At 32.9% G+C, this 13,513-nt stretch overlaps 4 protein-coding genes and 1 long non-coding RNA gene across 5 annotated transcripts; 3 read left to right on the plus strand and 2 right to left on the minus strand.

Moving 5' to 3' along the window:
* Positions 1-138: 138 nt before the first annotated feature.
* Positions 139-1,647, minus strand: LOC111517407 (ragulator complex protein LAMTOR5-like). The gene is made up of 3 exons (XM_023173557.2): positions 1,536-1,647; positions 824-885; positions 139-471 (listed from the first exon to the last, which is right to left on the minus strand). Exons 1-3 carry the CDS (start codon positions 1,577-1,579, stop codon positions 278-280), a joined length of 300 nt encoding a protein of 99 aa, XP_023029325.2. The 5' UTR covers positions 1,580-1,647; the 3' UTR covers positions 139-277.
* A 1,432-nt stretch (positions 1,648-3,079) lies between these two features.
* KdelR (ER lumen protein-retaining receptor) lies at positions 3,080-10,212 on the minus strand. Its single transcript, XM_023173558.2, has 4 exons — positions 10,071-10,212; positions 6,573-6,832; positions 4,062-4,314; positions 3,080-3,970 (listed from the first exon to the last, which is right to left on the minus strand). Exons 1-4 carry the CDS (start codon positions 10,159-10,161, stop codon positions 3,936-3,938), a joined length of 639 nt encoding a protein of 212 aa, XP_023029326.1. The 5' UTR covers positions 10,162-10,212; the 3' UTR covers positions 3,080-3,935.
* On the plus strand, positions 4,253-10,220 carry LOC141485366 (uncharacterized). Its single transcript, XR_012467158.1, has 3 exons — positions 4,253-4,389; positions 6,448-7,357; positions 9,800-10,220. It is a non-coding gene; the product is annotated as an uncharacterized lncRNA (long non-coding RNA).
* Positions 10,221-11,967: 1,747 nt separating this feature from the next.
* Positions 11,968-12,081, plus strand: LOC111517410 (uncharacterized). Its single transcript, XM_074181868.1, has one exon. The coding sequence runs from the start codon at positions 11,968-11,970 to the stop codon at positions 12,079-12,081; it is 114 nt and encodes a 37-aa protein (XP_074037969.1).
* Position 12,082: 1 nt separating this feature from the next.
* Positions 12,083-13,067, plus strand: Jra (Jun-related antigen). The gene has a single exon (XM_023173560.2). It carries the CDS (start codon positions 12,083-12,085, stop codon positions 12,743-12,745), a length of 663 nt encoding a protein of 220 aa, XP_023029328.1. The 3' UTR covers positions 12,746-13,067.
* Positions 13,068-13,513: the final 446 nt, after the last annotated feature.

Here is a 13,513-nt window from a genome sequence, read left to right on the forward strand (position 1 = left end):
TTTCATTGAAATGAGTGAAAAATCAACATTTTTTTCAGATGTATCAATACCTAGAAATACTTCTCCAATAATAAAATTCATTCAGTCATTAAACTTGTGGATAATTGAAAGCATGGTGGTAGAGTAAAAAACTTCAAATGTACTATTTTGCCACCTTTATTTGTATAAAATGAATTGTTGCCTTTTCTTAAGGGTGTCTCCGGCATTATATGAACAAATTTGAAAAGTATACCTGGGGAATTTCTCACTATTGTTTGAAACTAATTCTAAAATATATCTATGAAATATCAATTGCTTTGCCCAAGCTCTTATATACAGCACATGTCACTGTTCCTGATCTTTGTATTGTGAAGGAATGGGAGTCATTTTCAAAGTGGATAGTAGGTGTCTTGCCATGTGACTCTATTTTTGAAGCTTGTTCAGCTATGGCCGCTATAATACCGGGTTTGAGGTTCACAGATTTACCTCTTGCTGAAAAGTTGAAAAGTTTGAGAATTTCAATAAATTAGTATAGTATATAATATTGAATCAACTTTACACAAGCCTATTTTATGAATCTAGCTAATTTTGAATTTCTCAGCAGAAGACCCTAGAATTTTAGAGCTGCAACTGCAGCAAACATATTCAAGGGCAATGCAGTAATGATTGAAGTGATTTCTCTTGCACATTGCAACAAAATAATGTAAATAAACTCAAAAACAAGTAATTTTTTTAGAAACACTTCATGATGGATTTCTTCAATAGATAGATCCAGTTTACATAATGTGTACATATTAATAAAAATAGTGATGAATGCTATTGTTCAAAGATAGTTCATACTTACTTCCCAAAGCAAGACCTGAATGGTCTGTGATAATACAACCAGTAACTCCTGGTGCAGATTCTCTGAAAAAAGGTATTTATTTCATTCTAGTTTTTTTGTAGTTGGACTGTGAAACTTTTTTATGTTGAAAGTAAATGTAATTAGCTTAACCATACGGCAACAAAAGTGATGTTTTTAAAATTGAATCTAAAAAATGAAATGAATAAAAACACCTTTGTCTAATTAGGTACCACTAGTTAATTTTATTCATACAACCGGTTTTGGGTTTAACCCCCCTGTATCAAGTATAAAACTGAAATGTGAAGTTTGAAAACTCGATTATATTAGGACTTTTCAGGTAAGATGGAAGGACAGGTAGTTGAACGGACCACGGTGTTAACTTTAAAATTCAACACTGAAGATTATAGGGGTTGTTAAACTCAAATTCAAGAGTGTAGACCTACATAAATCGAGTTGCTCGTTTAGGAGTATATATTTCTGGTTTTTAATTGAGTTGTTGATTTCCATGACTTCCAACTAATTAATTTTTTTCCCTTTATTACATATGTGCAGGATTTTGAGGTTATCTTTACTTATCTTGTGTTTTGATTTTTGAAGATGTTCATACATTGTAGATTTTTTGTCCAAACAAATATGTAATAGATTGATGATTTTGATAACTTATGTAATGTGATACTATCTCGATAAAATATATAATTCTTTATCGACTCACATTTCTTCCAATATTTTTTCGAAACTTTTCTCCATCGCATTCATTTTTATTTCAAGGAAGACAACTGTTTACCTCCGAAATTTTATTTTCTTATCGCTAATTTTTGACTATATTGACAGAACAAAAAACAGTTGTTCCTAGTAAACAGTGTTGCCATAAGGAAAAATGCCACTACATCAAAAAAAATGTTATCAAGAAACTCCTTATTTAAAAATATATGACTGTTTTTCAATTCCAGTGTGTTAAATTCAGGAAACTAAATAATTAACATTCTCATTCAATAAATTTCTAGAACACCATAGAGACATTCATCATCGGGATACGTCATTTATCAGAAATATTAGAACTAAGTCAAACGGTACAACAAAGTTCGGTGAGCCAAGTTTTACATTGTGCTCACCTATTCATTTAGCAGTTTTTAACGTCTATGTCTGAAAAATCAAATTCACAAATACACAATTCTGAACACTGCAAACCCAAAAACAAATATCACTATTTGTCGAACACACTAACGCCCTCAACGGCATGTTTTTGCCTTCAACGCCCTCTTATGTTTTCAGTACAAAAATAGGGTAAATTGCAATGTTGCAAATTAGCTTATAATTTGAATTTTCATGACAGATTTAAAGAGACAGATCATAGAACTGTTTTCATGAGACAGATAATATGGAGTCAAGGATAATTTTATAACTGCGGTATACACTTCAGATGTCTTCAAGTGATCTAGGGGGTTTTTCTAAGGGTATATGCCTGTCTGTCTACCGATTTGTTGAATAGTTAACACACTCAAAATGAGTTTTCAACCAATGTTACGTTTCAGCAAGATGTTTCGAAAGTGGCTAAATAACAATTATCCAAACTGATGGATAGGCAAACGTGGCCCGTTAGAATAACTGGCTAGATAACTTGATATGATTTCCTTAATTATTTGCAACAAATTTAATGTAAAAAATAGAATTATGTGCTGAAAAACACTTGAGATGTTGACAGTGGCATACGGTGATTGTGAGTCAGAAAAATCTTCACATGTTGTAAAAGGTCTTCACAAAAGGTCGAGAAGAAAATTGTCAAATCACTATTAGAGAAGTTGCTGAGGATGTCGAGATATCGGTTGGCTCATGCCATGCAAATTTTTTGTTAATTTGGGGCATGAAGCATGTAGTAGAGAAGTTCGTTCAACAATTTCTGAATTTTGACCGAAAAAAACCGTCGCATGAGCATCGCATAGGAATTGTTGGGTGACGTCAAATGCGATCCAGATTTGCTTGAATAGGTCATAACTGGTCACGAATCATGGGTTAGGACATCGAAACCAAAGTCCAATCATCCCAATGGGAAGAGTCCAGGAGAGCCAATACTAAAAAAAATATAGTTCGATCAAAGGTCAAGGTTTTGCTCACTGTTTTCTTCGATTACCGTGGCATAGTGCATTAGCTCTTACGACATGGTCGTACAGTCAAAAAAGAGTATAATTTTGACGTTACGCGCCGCTTGCGCATATATGGGAAATCTTAAGGAAATGAAATACACAATTGAAACAAAACTTTTGTCCAAAAATTACATTTATTGAGGAAGATGTCAAAATTAATTCAATCAATAAGTGGCCCTATTATAGAATGAGAACTACCGCAATTTTTACATAATCTAAAACTATAGATACGGATTCTGACTTATATAAGCACACACAAATATTTTTGGTTTCAATCCTATATTTACAAACATAAAAATATAAAAGATATAATCAGTAAAGAACAACAGCAGCAAAAATCAAAGTTTTTTATAACATTCATACTGAAAAAAACACCTTTTTTGAAATCAGCACAACTAATTCAAATCTTATGTATGTATCGTGGAATTACATGCCTAAACTTTTTCTTGGGTGTCATTATTTTTTGTCTGAAAATTATTACAGAAAACCAAATGAATATTTGGAACTCTTCAGTTATTCACTCTGTATGGAACATAAATTACCCCAATGAAAACCTTATAGTTTAATATGAAGAGCACAGGGAGTTCACTTTCAAGAAAGAGTTAAAAAACAATCCAGAAATAGCTAAAAAGCTATCTGACCAATTTCTACCATACAAAAAATAGTCAATTTGTAATCAATGTCGTTACAATTATTTTCCCGTGTTACCTGTACTTATTCATATTCTACTTTTCAGGATTGAAATGTTGTTTTCCAATGTAAATGTTACATTAATAATATTTATTGATTTCTTTAGGAATAAGCCAGGCAGATGAAACTTCCCTCAAACTTTAAGGCTTCACAAGAAAATGTCGATAGTATATATAAAATGATAATCTATGAACATCTATACCTATTTAATACAATCGGTAAATGAATTACCTTGCAGCTGAGAAACGTTTGTACAATACATCGTCTTAAGTCTTAGGTTATTAAGCTGGCAACTGCAGTTTTTTTCCTTTCAGTACTGTAAAACAAATTGAAATCTATATTATGACAGAGAAATTTACATTACGCTAATAAATTGTGGAATTAAACTGGTATTCGCAACACCTTACCTTTGGTAATGTACAGGTAGAAGAAGTCGCAGTACAAAACAGTTTGCACCACACCTGCTACGATGGCGATGGGATCGTAGAAATTTTCCGTAGCGTAACGATAAATCCAGTTGAGGATGTACAATCCTCTGTACGAGCCCAAGGCGAACAGATAATGCGAAGTGATACTTTCGGCCTCTCCCGTTTTACTAACCATAAAAAGCTGGGGTAGGATCGCAACAGATTCTAAGTAGATACTGAAAGTCCACATGACCTGCAAAGAAAAATAAGAGCCTATAAACTGGATGAGTAAATAACAATGAACTGGAAAATGAATGTAGAAAGAAGGGTATCAATCTGAAATACTCCCAAGTAAATAATAATAATAAATGTCATTTATTGGTGAATACCAAAGGGCCATCTACCGAAGTCCTTCAGCCAGTGTACAATTTTAAATATTTGCAGTGATTTTTACATATGCTTACATAATAGATACATAATACATTATATTTCTTTCAATAAATTGATGTATGTAGCCGTTACTACGTGGTAGAAGATCATTATGAAAAGAGAAATGAAAATTTCTATGTTTTTCACCACTTTTATAAAGTTATATAAATAAAAGTGGTAAAAAACATAGAAATTCCAATTTCTCTTTTCATTATATTTCTGACAAAAAAATATGAATGATTTGATGTTTTTTCAAATAGTTTTTTCCGGGTATTTGAATTTGCATGGTTGTCCTTCAGCTCTTTCCCTACATAATGCCTATAAGGTCTCCAAGTTAGTTCCATTTTTGGCAAAGCGGTTTCCTAGGTCTGATAGTCTCTCCCTAATAGGTTTCACTTTTATAGTTCTATAAAGCAGTGCGTTTGAGGGATTGTGTAGTATGTTCTGAGGGTGACGCATTTTGGTAATACTCCTTAGTGTAGATGTTTCAGCTGTTTGGAGATTTTTTTAATGCAGGATTACGACAACTTGAATAAATTACATGTGCATATTCGAGAAATCGACAACAGATCATTTTATATGTTTTAGCTGCAGTTTTAGTGTTGATTCTTTTTTTTTAAATGTCAGACTCCAAAACTGTTTTCCTCTATTGATGCATTTCTTTTTGATCATTTTTGTATGGCTGTTCAAATAGTCCCATTTAAATAATTTCTAAGGCAATAATCGGTGTTTCAAAACTTTTGAAAACAATAAAATGAATCTTATTTGAATTGAAGGGGTTATATTTTTAGTAGTGATTCTTTGCATGATCTACACATCCATGTATAGAGTTACTTATTTTAGAATTGATTACTTCCTTCCTTTCTTTGGAAGATTCCCTCATTTTTTTTTTGTATCGATATGGAGTGGTAGAAAGGCAAAAACTTTCTTTCCCAAAAAATAATCACTTCTAAAAACATAACCCCTTCAATTCAAATAAGATTTCTCTTGGCTGGGATTAAATCAAATAGGTGAATGAATGTCATTACGATGTCATCGATGACATAAGCAGATCAAGCTTATTCTGTGACGTTAAAAATCGTAGTTCATGAATGAATTGTGTGTATTTTCTATAATGTTTTCCAATTTGATACTGAAGAGCCTTAGGGCAAGTGTCTTACGGCGAAACATCGAAGTATACCAGTGAGGATGACAGTTTTCCATGTAAGTGCAATTTGTTACCATTCATTTAAAGTAGAACTCATGTGAATGATATCTGATTTTATTCCACAACGAATGTTTGAAATACAAACTGAGTAAAGAAAAGTATCTTCTGTATAATTCAGTGTTCATATAGAAGTATTTGTTTGGAAAGAATTTTTTTCTTTCGTGTAATTCAATGTTTATATGAAAGTAGCTGCTTCAGGAGAACTTTCAGTTTGTGTCTGAAAGTTACTTCTTTGCATGATCTACACATCCATGTATAGAGTAACTTATTTTCAAATTGATTACTTCCTTCCTTTCTTTGGAAGATTTCCTCATCTTTTTTTGTATCGAGATGGAGTAATAGAAAGCCAAAAACTTTCTTTCCCAATAAAATGAAATTTTGAAATATTCATCTCTCCCAACTACCTACACCATAGGTACTGCCAGAAAACGACTACTTCCCCGGCTAATACCAAGCTGAATATTGCATTATATCCGACACATTTATGCAAGATACCGACAGACCAGTTTTCAGGTATTACCTCTCAATAGTGCAGGAAAAATTCGACCCAAACAGCAAACTGCTTGGGAATCGATAAATTTCAATGCAGCTTGACTGCATGACCTTGGTCTGAGAGAAAGATTGTTGATTGGTAACGGCTCCATCTCATGAACAAAGCCCCAAGTGGAAAAAAACTTCATTTTCAAATTTATTGACCGATGTCAAGTTAGTTTTGAAATAATCTACATTATAATTTTAATTTTTTTTCAGACTGTGGAGGGAGAAAATCTTCAGAAAATTGAAAAAATTTTCCATATATTTTAAAAACGCATTAATGAACGCAATACTATATTGTTTTGGTAGTTTTACATCTGCCAAGCATTATTGGAACTTACCTCCATAAAAGTAAAGTCATGATTAATCAGTAGAGCCAATCCAAGTGCAGGAAGTACAAGGAATTCGATTCGGAACGTGTCATGGTTGTGATCGTAGGTTGCCTTGAATTTCAAGTAGATCAGGTAAATCGTCGCATACGATGTTACCAGAAAAAAAAACTTCATGCATGTGTTGTACATCGACACATATGACGATACCAAGTCAAGATATCTTGTTGTGTAGACCAAAGCAAACAGGATCTGACTCTTGCCGGATATACCTACAAATCAAATTCAGCATTGAAATTTTTGTTAAAGATAAAATCTGTTCAAATTTTTTTTTTTTTGGTTTTTCAGTCCTGATATCACCGATATCCATGATAAACATTCATAACTATTTTTCACAAAGATATTTCTCCCAATAGATATCTTACGAAGTTTGAAAAACAAAATTTGATAAATAACTATATTCATCACTAAAATTTTCACACAATTACAAGATTAAATCTGTTTAAAATCTGTTATTCCGTTAAATAGATGAGAAAACTTATTGGACTAGTCAAAAAAGTAAAACGCTAAAAACTAAACACAAATGTTTGACCTTGAATAAATTTAAAAAAGACTACATGTATAAAAGAAACCATGTCATTTATCTAAGCACTGAAAGCAAGAAACTCGTTCATACTGTAGAAGCAGTTATCCAACAAGAAATCATACAGTTCATTCCTCATTACAGTTCTACTTTGATTGATTCCTATAAAAGTTGATGAATAACACAGGCTGTAATATGTAGAGGCAAGGCAATGGTAAGATGCAAAATTTTTTAAATAGTGGTTTACAAGAACCCAGTTGATGAGACTTGTCCATACAGCGAATGCCTCTTTTCTGAACATTAAAAAAGCGGTCAGTAAATGAAGAGAGTTACCTCAGAAGATCAATCAATTGCGTACACACCAAATAGAATGGTACTTTACGCTGATAACACAAATATACTCCTAGCACATAAAAACTTGGAGAGTCTGGTAAACTTGGGTAATTATGCATGTGATGAATTCAGTAAATACTGTAGCGATAATGACCTTGTCTGCAATATAAAGAAAGCCAAGTTTATCAATTTCTTACCCAAAAAGGTACCTTAAATCCAGATTTAATGAACAACATCAATATGTGTAGTGAAACTCTGGAATACTGTCAGGTAGCTTGATTTTTAGGAATACTCCTGGATCAAAAGCTAACATGGGAGGCACATATCAACAGTTTATGTGTAAAGGTTGGCAGTATAATTATAATATATGACGCTTTTAAACTTGTTTTAAGGTATAGAGAAAGGTTGGTGTCCTAAATTTATACTATATGTGATTTATATTTATACTGTTCAATAAAATATTGTCAGACCTGCCTATATTTGTGTGTTAGAATTTGAAAAGAAATGACTATAATCATGATAGTCTTTCGGGAAGCTTTCAATTTATCTCATTAGTAAAAATGAGAAGATGGGGTTCACTTAAGTCCCTGTATGAACAACTGCACAACCAAAGAGTGCAGTATACGTTTATCACAGATAAATTTCAGGATACTTTGAGTTCACTCGCATCAAAACTCCTCAAGTTACGCTAGCACGGCAAGAACAAATCTCGTGTTGAAGTCTCCAATAAATCAATGTATGACATATACAATTTAATTTGTATTTTCACGTGAAAGTTTACAAAATTGTGACACGTGTTTTGATATACAATAGCATCTCTGGGCGTCACAATAAATAGATAAAAATAAATAAATACTAGATGATATTGTATAGCAAAACACGTGTCGCGATTTTGTAAACTTTCAGGCGGAAATCTCATATTGAAGTGCGTTTTTTGAAAACCTTTACCAGTTCAGAGATGAATATCCATTTGCGTTCTTATAACATTTTCATTTATTTCTCATTCACTAATTTACAAAAAACGTATTCCATAGTTCCTTAAGCAGAGACTACTCCAAACCTGATAGAACTGACTGCTACTCGATAAAAATCTATCCGATAGCATCTAGTAATGTGACGCCCAAAGATGCTATTGTATAACGAAACACGTGTCGCAATTTTGTAAACGTTCAAGTGGAAATCTCACATTGAAGTGTTTTTTTGAATACAAATTTTCATCGAGTATTGGTCACTTCTATCAGGTCAGGAGTAGTCTCTGCTTAATGATGTTTACGTTTTCTGTAAACTGAGTTGGTTTTGTGTTAAAGGCATATTCCTCAAGTTTTGATTGTGAAATATTGTGAGAGACAATGTGAAAAGCCGTTAAAAAACCGCATAACAAACATCCAAAACACTGTTTTTAAAGCCAGTTGATTTTAGTTTACTTATTTTAAGAGTTGGGGATTTGTTAATGTGAAAACTGTATTATTCAAAGTGATTGTTCATTTTCAGTTTCAGAATTTTTTCAATAAGCGGCGGTGATATCGGTCTGTGATTAGCCATGTCGTTGATCTATTTTTTTTACAGACACAATTTTTATAATCTCCAAATATGGAGGATATATATCAGGCTTAAAGCAGTATCAAATCGAAATAAAACTTCTTGAAAATGTATTAAGTATTTACACTGAAAACAACTATCAACTATCAGCGATACATATGGACGAGAACTTAAATCTCTATCGATCCTTATCAATATTTAAGGTAGACATGGTATTATGAGTTTCTTATCTGAGAATTTGAATTTATGCAAATAAAGAATGTTTCAATGAAATGTCTATAGCCAAAAACTCATAAGAATAATAGTATTAATTTGTCCTACTGTGATAATATGTGTTGTAGTAGTAACAAATCTAAAGGACAGTAACTTGAAAACAATCATGCAGTACAGCATTTAACATTTTTTATTTATCCCCTCTTCAATGAAAACTTTGGGAAGTTCCATCTGATTATTATATAAAAAAACTTAGATACCATAAACCTTTATCAAAAATATGAAAGATCTAACCGATACTTGATGAAAATCCAATGTATTAAAAAAAACACTTTGATGCAAGATTTCCACCTGAATGTTTACAAAACCGCGACACGTGTTTCGCTATACAATAGCATCTTCTGGCGTCACAATACTAAATGCTATTGTATAGAGAAACATGTGTTGCGATTTTGTATACTTTCAAGTGAATCTCAGTGTTTTTTTGAAAACCTTTAGCAGTTTAAAAATAAATGTCCATTTTGGCGTTCTTCATAACATTTTTCTTTTTTTCTCATTCACTAATTTACAGAAAACGTAAACTTCATTCCATAGTTCCGTAAGCAGAGACTACTCCTTATTGACGTGGAAGGTTATGTCTTCATTTTTAACCATAATTGGAAGTTATAGCGTGAAAATTTGGGAGCCCCATACAGGTAACATCCTACACATTCTCATTCTTTGATATTTCAAAACTGAATTCAAAATATTACAAGAATAACACAGCATTTGGCAAAATTGAACTGATGCATAATGCAATTACAAACAGTAGAGTTATCAATTCTTTGATTTTAAAAACTCACCTGCACATGACCTGGTATGCCATATTTTTTGGAGTAAAATAATAATTGCTATTAGATGGGATATATCCCCGGTGAGCCTAAAAATATTCATATTACAAATATTTTTTTAACGTTCCAATTTTGCTTTTAAGTGACGTGGCTCTACTCAAATAGTTCACGCTAGATGGCTCTCACTCACTCGATCTGAATCGATCATTCACTTGTCAGAACCACTGAACTAAAACTCTTGGATATTAACCAAATGAGCGAAGCTTCCGTTCCATGGCGACATTTCTTCTTCTTCTCCTTTTTTTTTGGTTTTTGCTTCTTTTCGGCGCAGTAGACCAATAGCGACCTTTGTGAAACAGTAGTGGTGGTCACAGGTTATGTGTTGGTGGTGGTCGAATGTGCCCACAGATCTATAACTCTTAAGTTATAGTTCTGTGAATACGCCTGAGAAGGAAGTGATAGCTATACAAGAAGAGTGAAAACTCTGGTTAAAATGTTAAGGATCAAGGAACAGAACATAGCATGGTTAGTTTGAATTTGGTAAATACCAAAACATGCTATTAATTTATTTGAAAAGGACTTATTTTTGAAGCAAAACATGCGTAGCCTTTTCAAGCCAAATCGTGTTTATTTCAACCACACATATATTCGTATGATCATCACACTTTTTGGCATGCACAGAAAAACTGCCAGTGTTATTATTCAGTTGAATATAATCTGCATTTTGCTTTGAAAATCAATAATACTTGCATTATGAGACTTGTGCCCGCAGACGTTTGCCAGAGCATACTGTGTAGGTAGTTGGGAGAGATTATTATTTCGAAATATTAATGAGATAAACTGTGCCTATCATTTTTCGAAAGCTACTTTTAGGGATTAACATGTAGAAGTCGTTCCTTCGAAAGATCAAAAAACATTCGATAATGAAAAAACAGGGGGTCTGAACTTTTCCCTTCAAAGCAGCTACCCGAGTGACTTCATATTTTCCAATACTGAACGAGGTGATCAGTACTATTTGCCATCTGGATGGAATCAGTTCAGTTAAAAATCCTCATGTAAACTGCGACTTTATAAGGATATTTCGATGCACGGGGTCTCCTTGAGAACATTGAAGAATTTTGCTTATTCGAAATCTTATTTTCATACATCTGCTGCAAGAAGTCTGTATTTGCTGTCAACATATCCAGCATCTGCTGTCCGCATGTCCAGTATATACGGCTGTAACACACTATTATGAGTGCTATATTACCCTCTCTGGAACTACTCTTTACTCAGTCTTAGCTAGGTACACACCAATAAGCCGTGGAAATTTCTGCTCTATGTAAGAGAGCCAATATATTTTCCCCAATATCTTGGGGAAAAAAGTTGCCACAATTAAAAATCTATGGTTAACGTCAAAAGATTCATTCATCAAATTACTCCATACATTTTCAACTGCTTCCAAGTAGTATTAGTGAAAATTAGTAATTATTAGATTTTTCACATTTTTTTAAATTTTTGATACCTAAAAACTTTGTAATAAAAAACGACACCTGACAGCCAAGGACAACCTATAAAGAAGAAGAAGAATAAACTTAAAATTCAGGAATTATGATTCATCGGTGATGTCATAAGTGTTTAATATTATTATTTCTGACGATCTTTTTGTTTTTGTTGTTAAGAACAAAGTAGTTGATACTTGTTAACTAGTAAAGTTACAATTGATTGAAAAATTTCAGTTTTGTAAACCTACGACAAATTTGGTAGTTAACTTGCATCAGATATCATATTTGTTGAAAGATTTTGACAAGGTGAGGCCTTTCTCTTTCGTTTTAAAAAAGTTTTCTTTGTAATGTGCATTAAAAGATAACTTCCAGTTTTCATTAGTGAAACAAACTAATTCATTCCTCATGTTTTTTTACAGATTTGTATGGAAATACCTGACTTTTACTACTACTTCCTATTGAGTCTAGTTCTTTTGCCTGTATATTTATTCTTTAACTTGTGGAGTTGGTTGGGCTGGGAGTTGTTCGTGAACAACTAATATGAGTCAGTTTAGTGGAGAAGATTCGAAAGCCTCCATAAACAACATGAAGCGTAACCTAACCCTGGATTTCAACCAGAAAAAGAACCTGACCTTGCCTCTGTCGAACGCCGGAGTTCTGTCATCTCCTGATCTGAACATGCTCAAGGTAGGCACCCCAGAGTTGGAAAACATGATCCTCGCCAACGGAATGGGAAGTACACCAACTCCCTCCCTTTTGTTTCCCCGTGCCGTGACAGCGGAACAAGAGAGTTTTGTAGGCGGTTTTGTTGAAGCTCTTAGTCATTTACACAACAGCAACTCCCAGCAAGGGTCCGATAGTAACAGCAGTACCATCTACAATGATTCTTTCATTCCACAAATCAAAGAAGAGCCTCAAACTGTTCCGAATGTCATACACAGCCCTCCCTTGTCCCCAGTTGATATGGAATATCAGGAACGAATGAAGCTGGAGAGGAAAAGGCAAAGGAATCGCTTGGCAGCTTCCAAGTGCAGATCACGAAAATTGGAACGAATCTCCAAATTGGAAGACAAAGTGAAAATTTTGAAGAGCGAAAATGTTGAGCTGGGGTCTATTGTGAATCAGCTCAAAGAAACTGTGGGGCTTCTTAAATTGGAAGTTCTTGAGCATAATAAAGCTGGGTGCCCAATTATTCCTTATTGATTCGAAGAATATATGAGAGGTTATGCAATTGTATTATGAACTTGCAAAAATCTACAACACAATTTTGTAAAATTGAATTTGTTTCGTCAGATACTGAAAACTCCCATGAAGAGTATTTTCAACTTTCTACTGCTCATCAGGTGTCTACTATTTACTTGTTATATGAACTCACCTTTGTTGAAAAAGTGATATCAATATTATTTTGCTTTTATATTATATTTATTAGCCTTAAGAAACAAATAATTATATTTATATTTATCTAATGTACATGTATTTTTAATTCTGAGTGATTCAGAAATATATTCATTAAAAATATTTTCTAGTTTTGTTTTTCATTTGAATAAACATTGAATTCAAAAAACATAAAAAGCTTTCTGATTGAGATATAATATGAATATTTTCAAAAACTACACCTCAGGATTTGATCTCTACAAACTTTATTTGAAATATATATCACATGTTTTGCGAAAAATGTGATATATTTTTCAAATAAAGTTTATGGAGGTCACTTGAAAAAGATACTGTGCTAGCGAAACATGTGATATATTTTTCAAATAAAGTTTGTTGAGATCAAATCGTGAGGTGTAGTTTTTAAAATTACTATGGACCATCATCAAGTAACGGCCGAATCAATCAGAATAATATGGATATATTCAATACTTTCCTCCATTAATTTTCATACAGTAAACGCCGTTGTTATATTGAAGGCAAGTCTTTACAATTTTTTCTCAACGACTTTCATAAATGAGTCGTCAGTATGGCAGCGAA

This window comes from Leptinotarsa decemlineata, unplaced genomic scaffold (genome assembly GCF_025532065.1).
Source record: "Leptinotarsa decemlineata unplaced genomic scaffold, Ldec_3_MD MMD2_P_RNA_scaffold_2, whole genome shotgun sequence".
Taxonomy (NCBI): Eukaryota; Metazoa; Arthropoda; class Insecta; order Coleoptera; family Chrysomelidae; genus Leptinotarsa; species Leptinotarsa decemlineata.

Excerpts from the sequence above, each read along its gene's own strand:
- LOC111517407 (XM_023173557.2), bottom strand. The coding sequence starts at position 1,579 with ATGAATGCGATGGAGAAAAGTTTCGAAAAAATATTGGAAGAAAT. Across the intron at positions 886-1,535 it reads GAAAAAATATTGGAAGAAAT|AGAATCTGCACCAGGAGTTA; the intron begins GTGAGTCGATAA and ends ACCTTTTTTCAG. Across the intron at positions 472-823 it reads TTCAGGTCTTGCTTTGGGAA|CAAGAGGTAAATCTGTGAAC; the intron begins GTAAGTATGAAC and ends TCAACTTTTCAG.
- Jra (XM_023173560.2), top strand. The coding sequence starts at position 12,083 with ATGAGTCAGTTTAGTGGAGAAGATTCGAAAGCCTCCATAAACAACATG.
- LOC111517410 (XM_074181868.1), top strand. The coding sequence starts at position 11,968 with ATGGAAATACCTGACTTTTACTACTACTTCCTATTGAGTCTAGTTCTT.
- KdelR (XM_023173558.2), bottom strand. The coding sequence starts at position 10,161 with ATGAATATTTTTAGGCTCACCGGGGATATATCCCATCTAATAGCAATT. Across the intron at positions 6,833-10,070 it reads GCATACCAGGTCATGTGCAG|GTATATCCGGCAAGAGTCAG; the intron begins GTGAGTTTTTAA and ends TTTGATTTGTAG. Across the intron at positions 3,971-4,061 it reads CTACCTGTACATTACCAAAG|TACTGAAAGGAAAAAAACTG; the intron begins GTAAGGTGTTGC and ends TTTGTTTTACAG.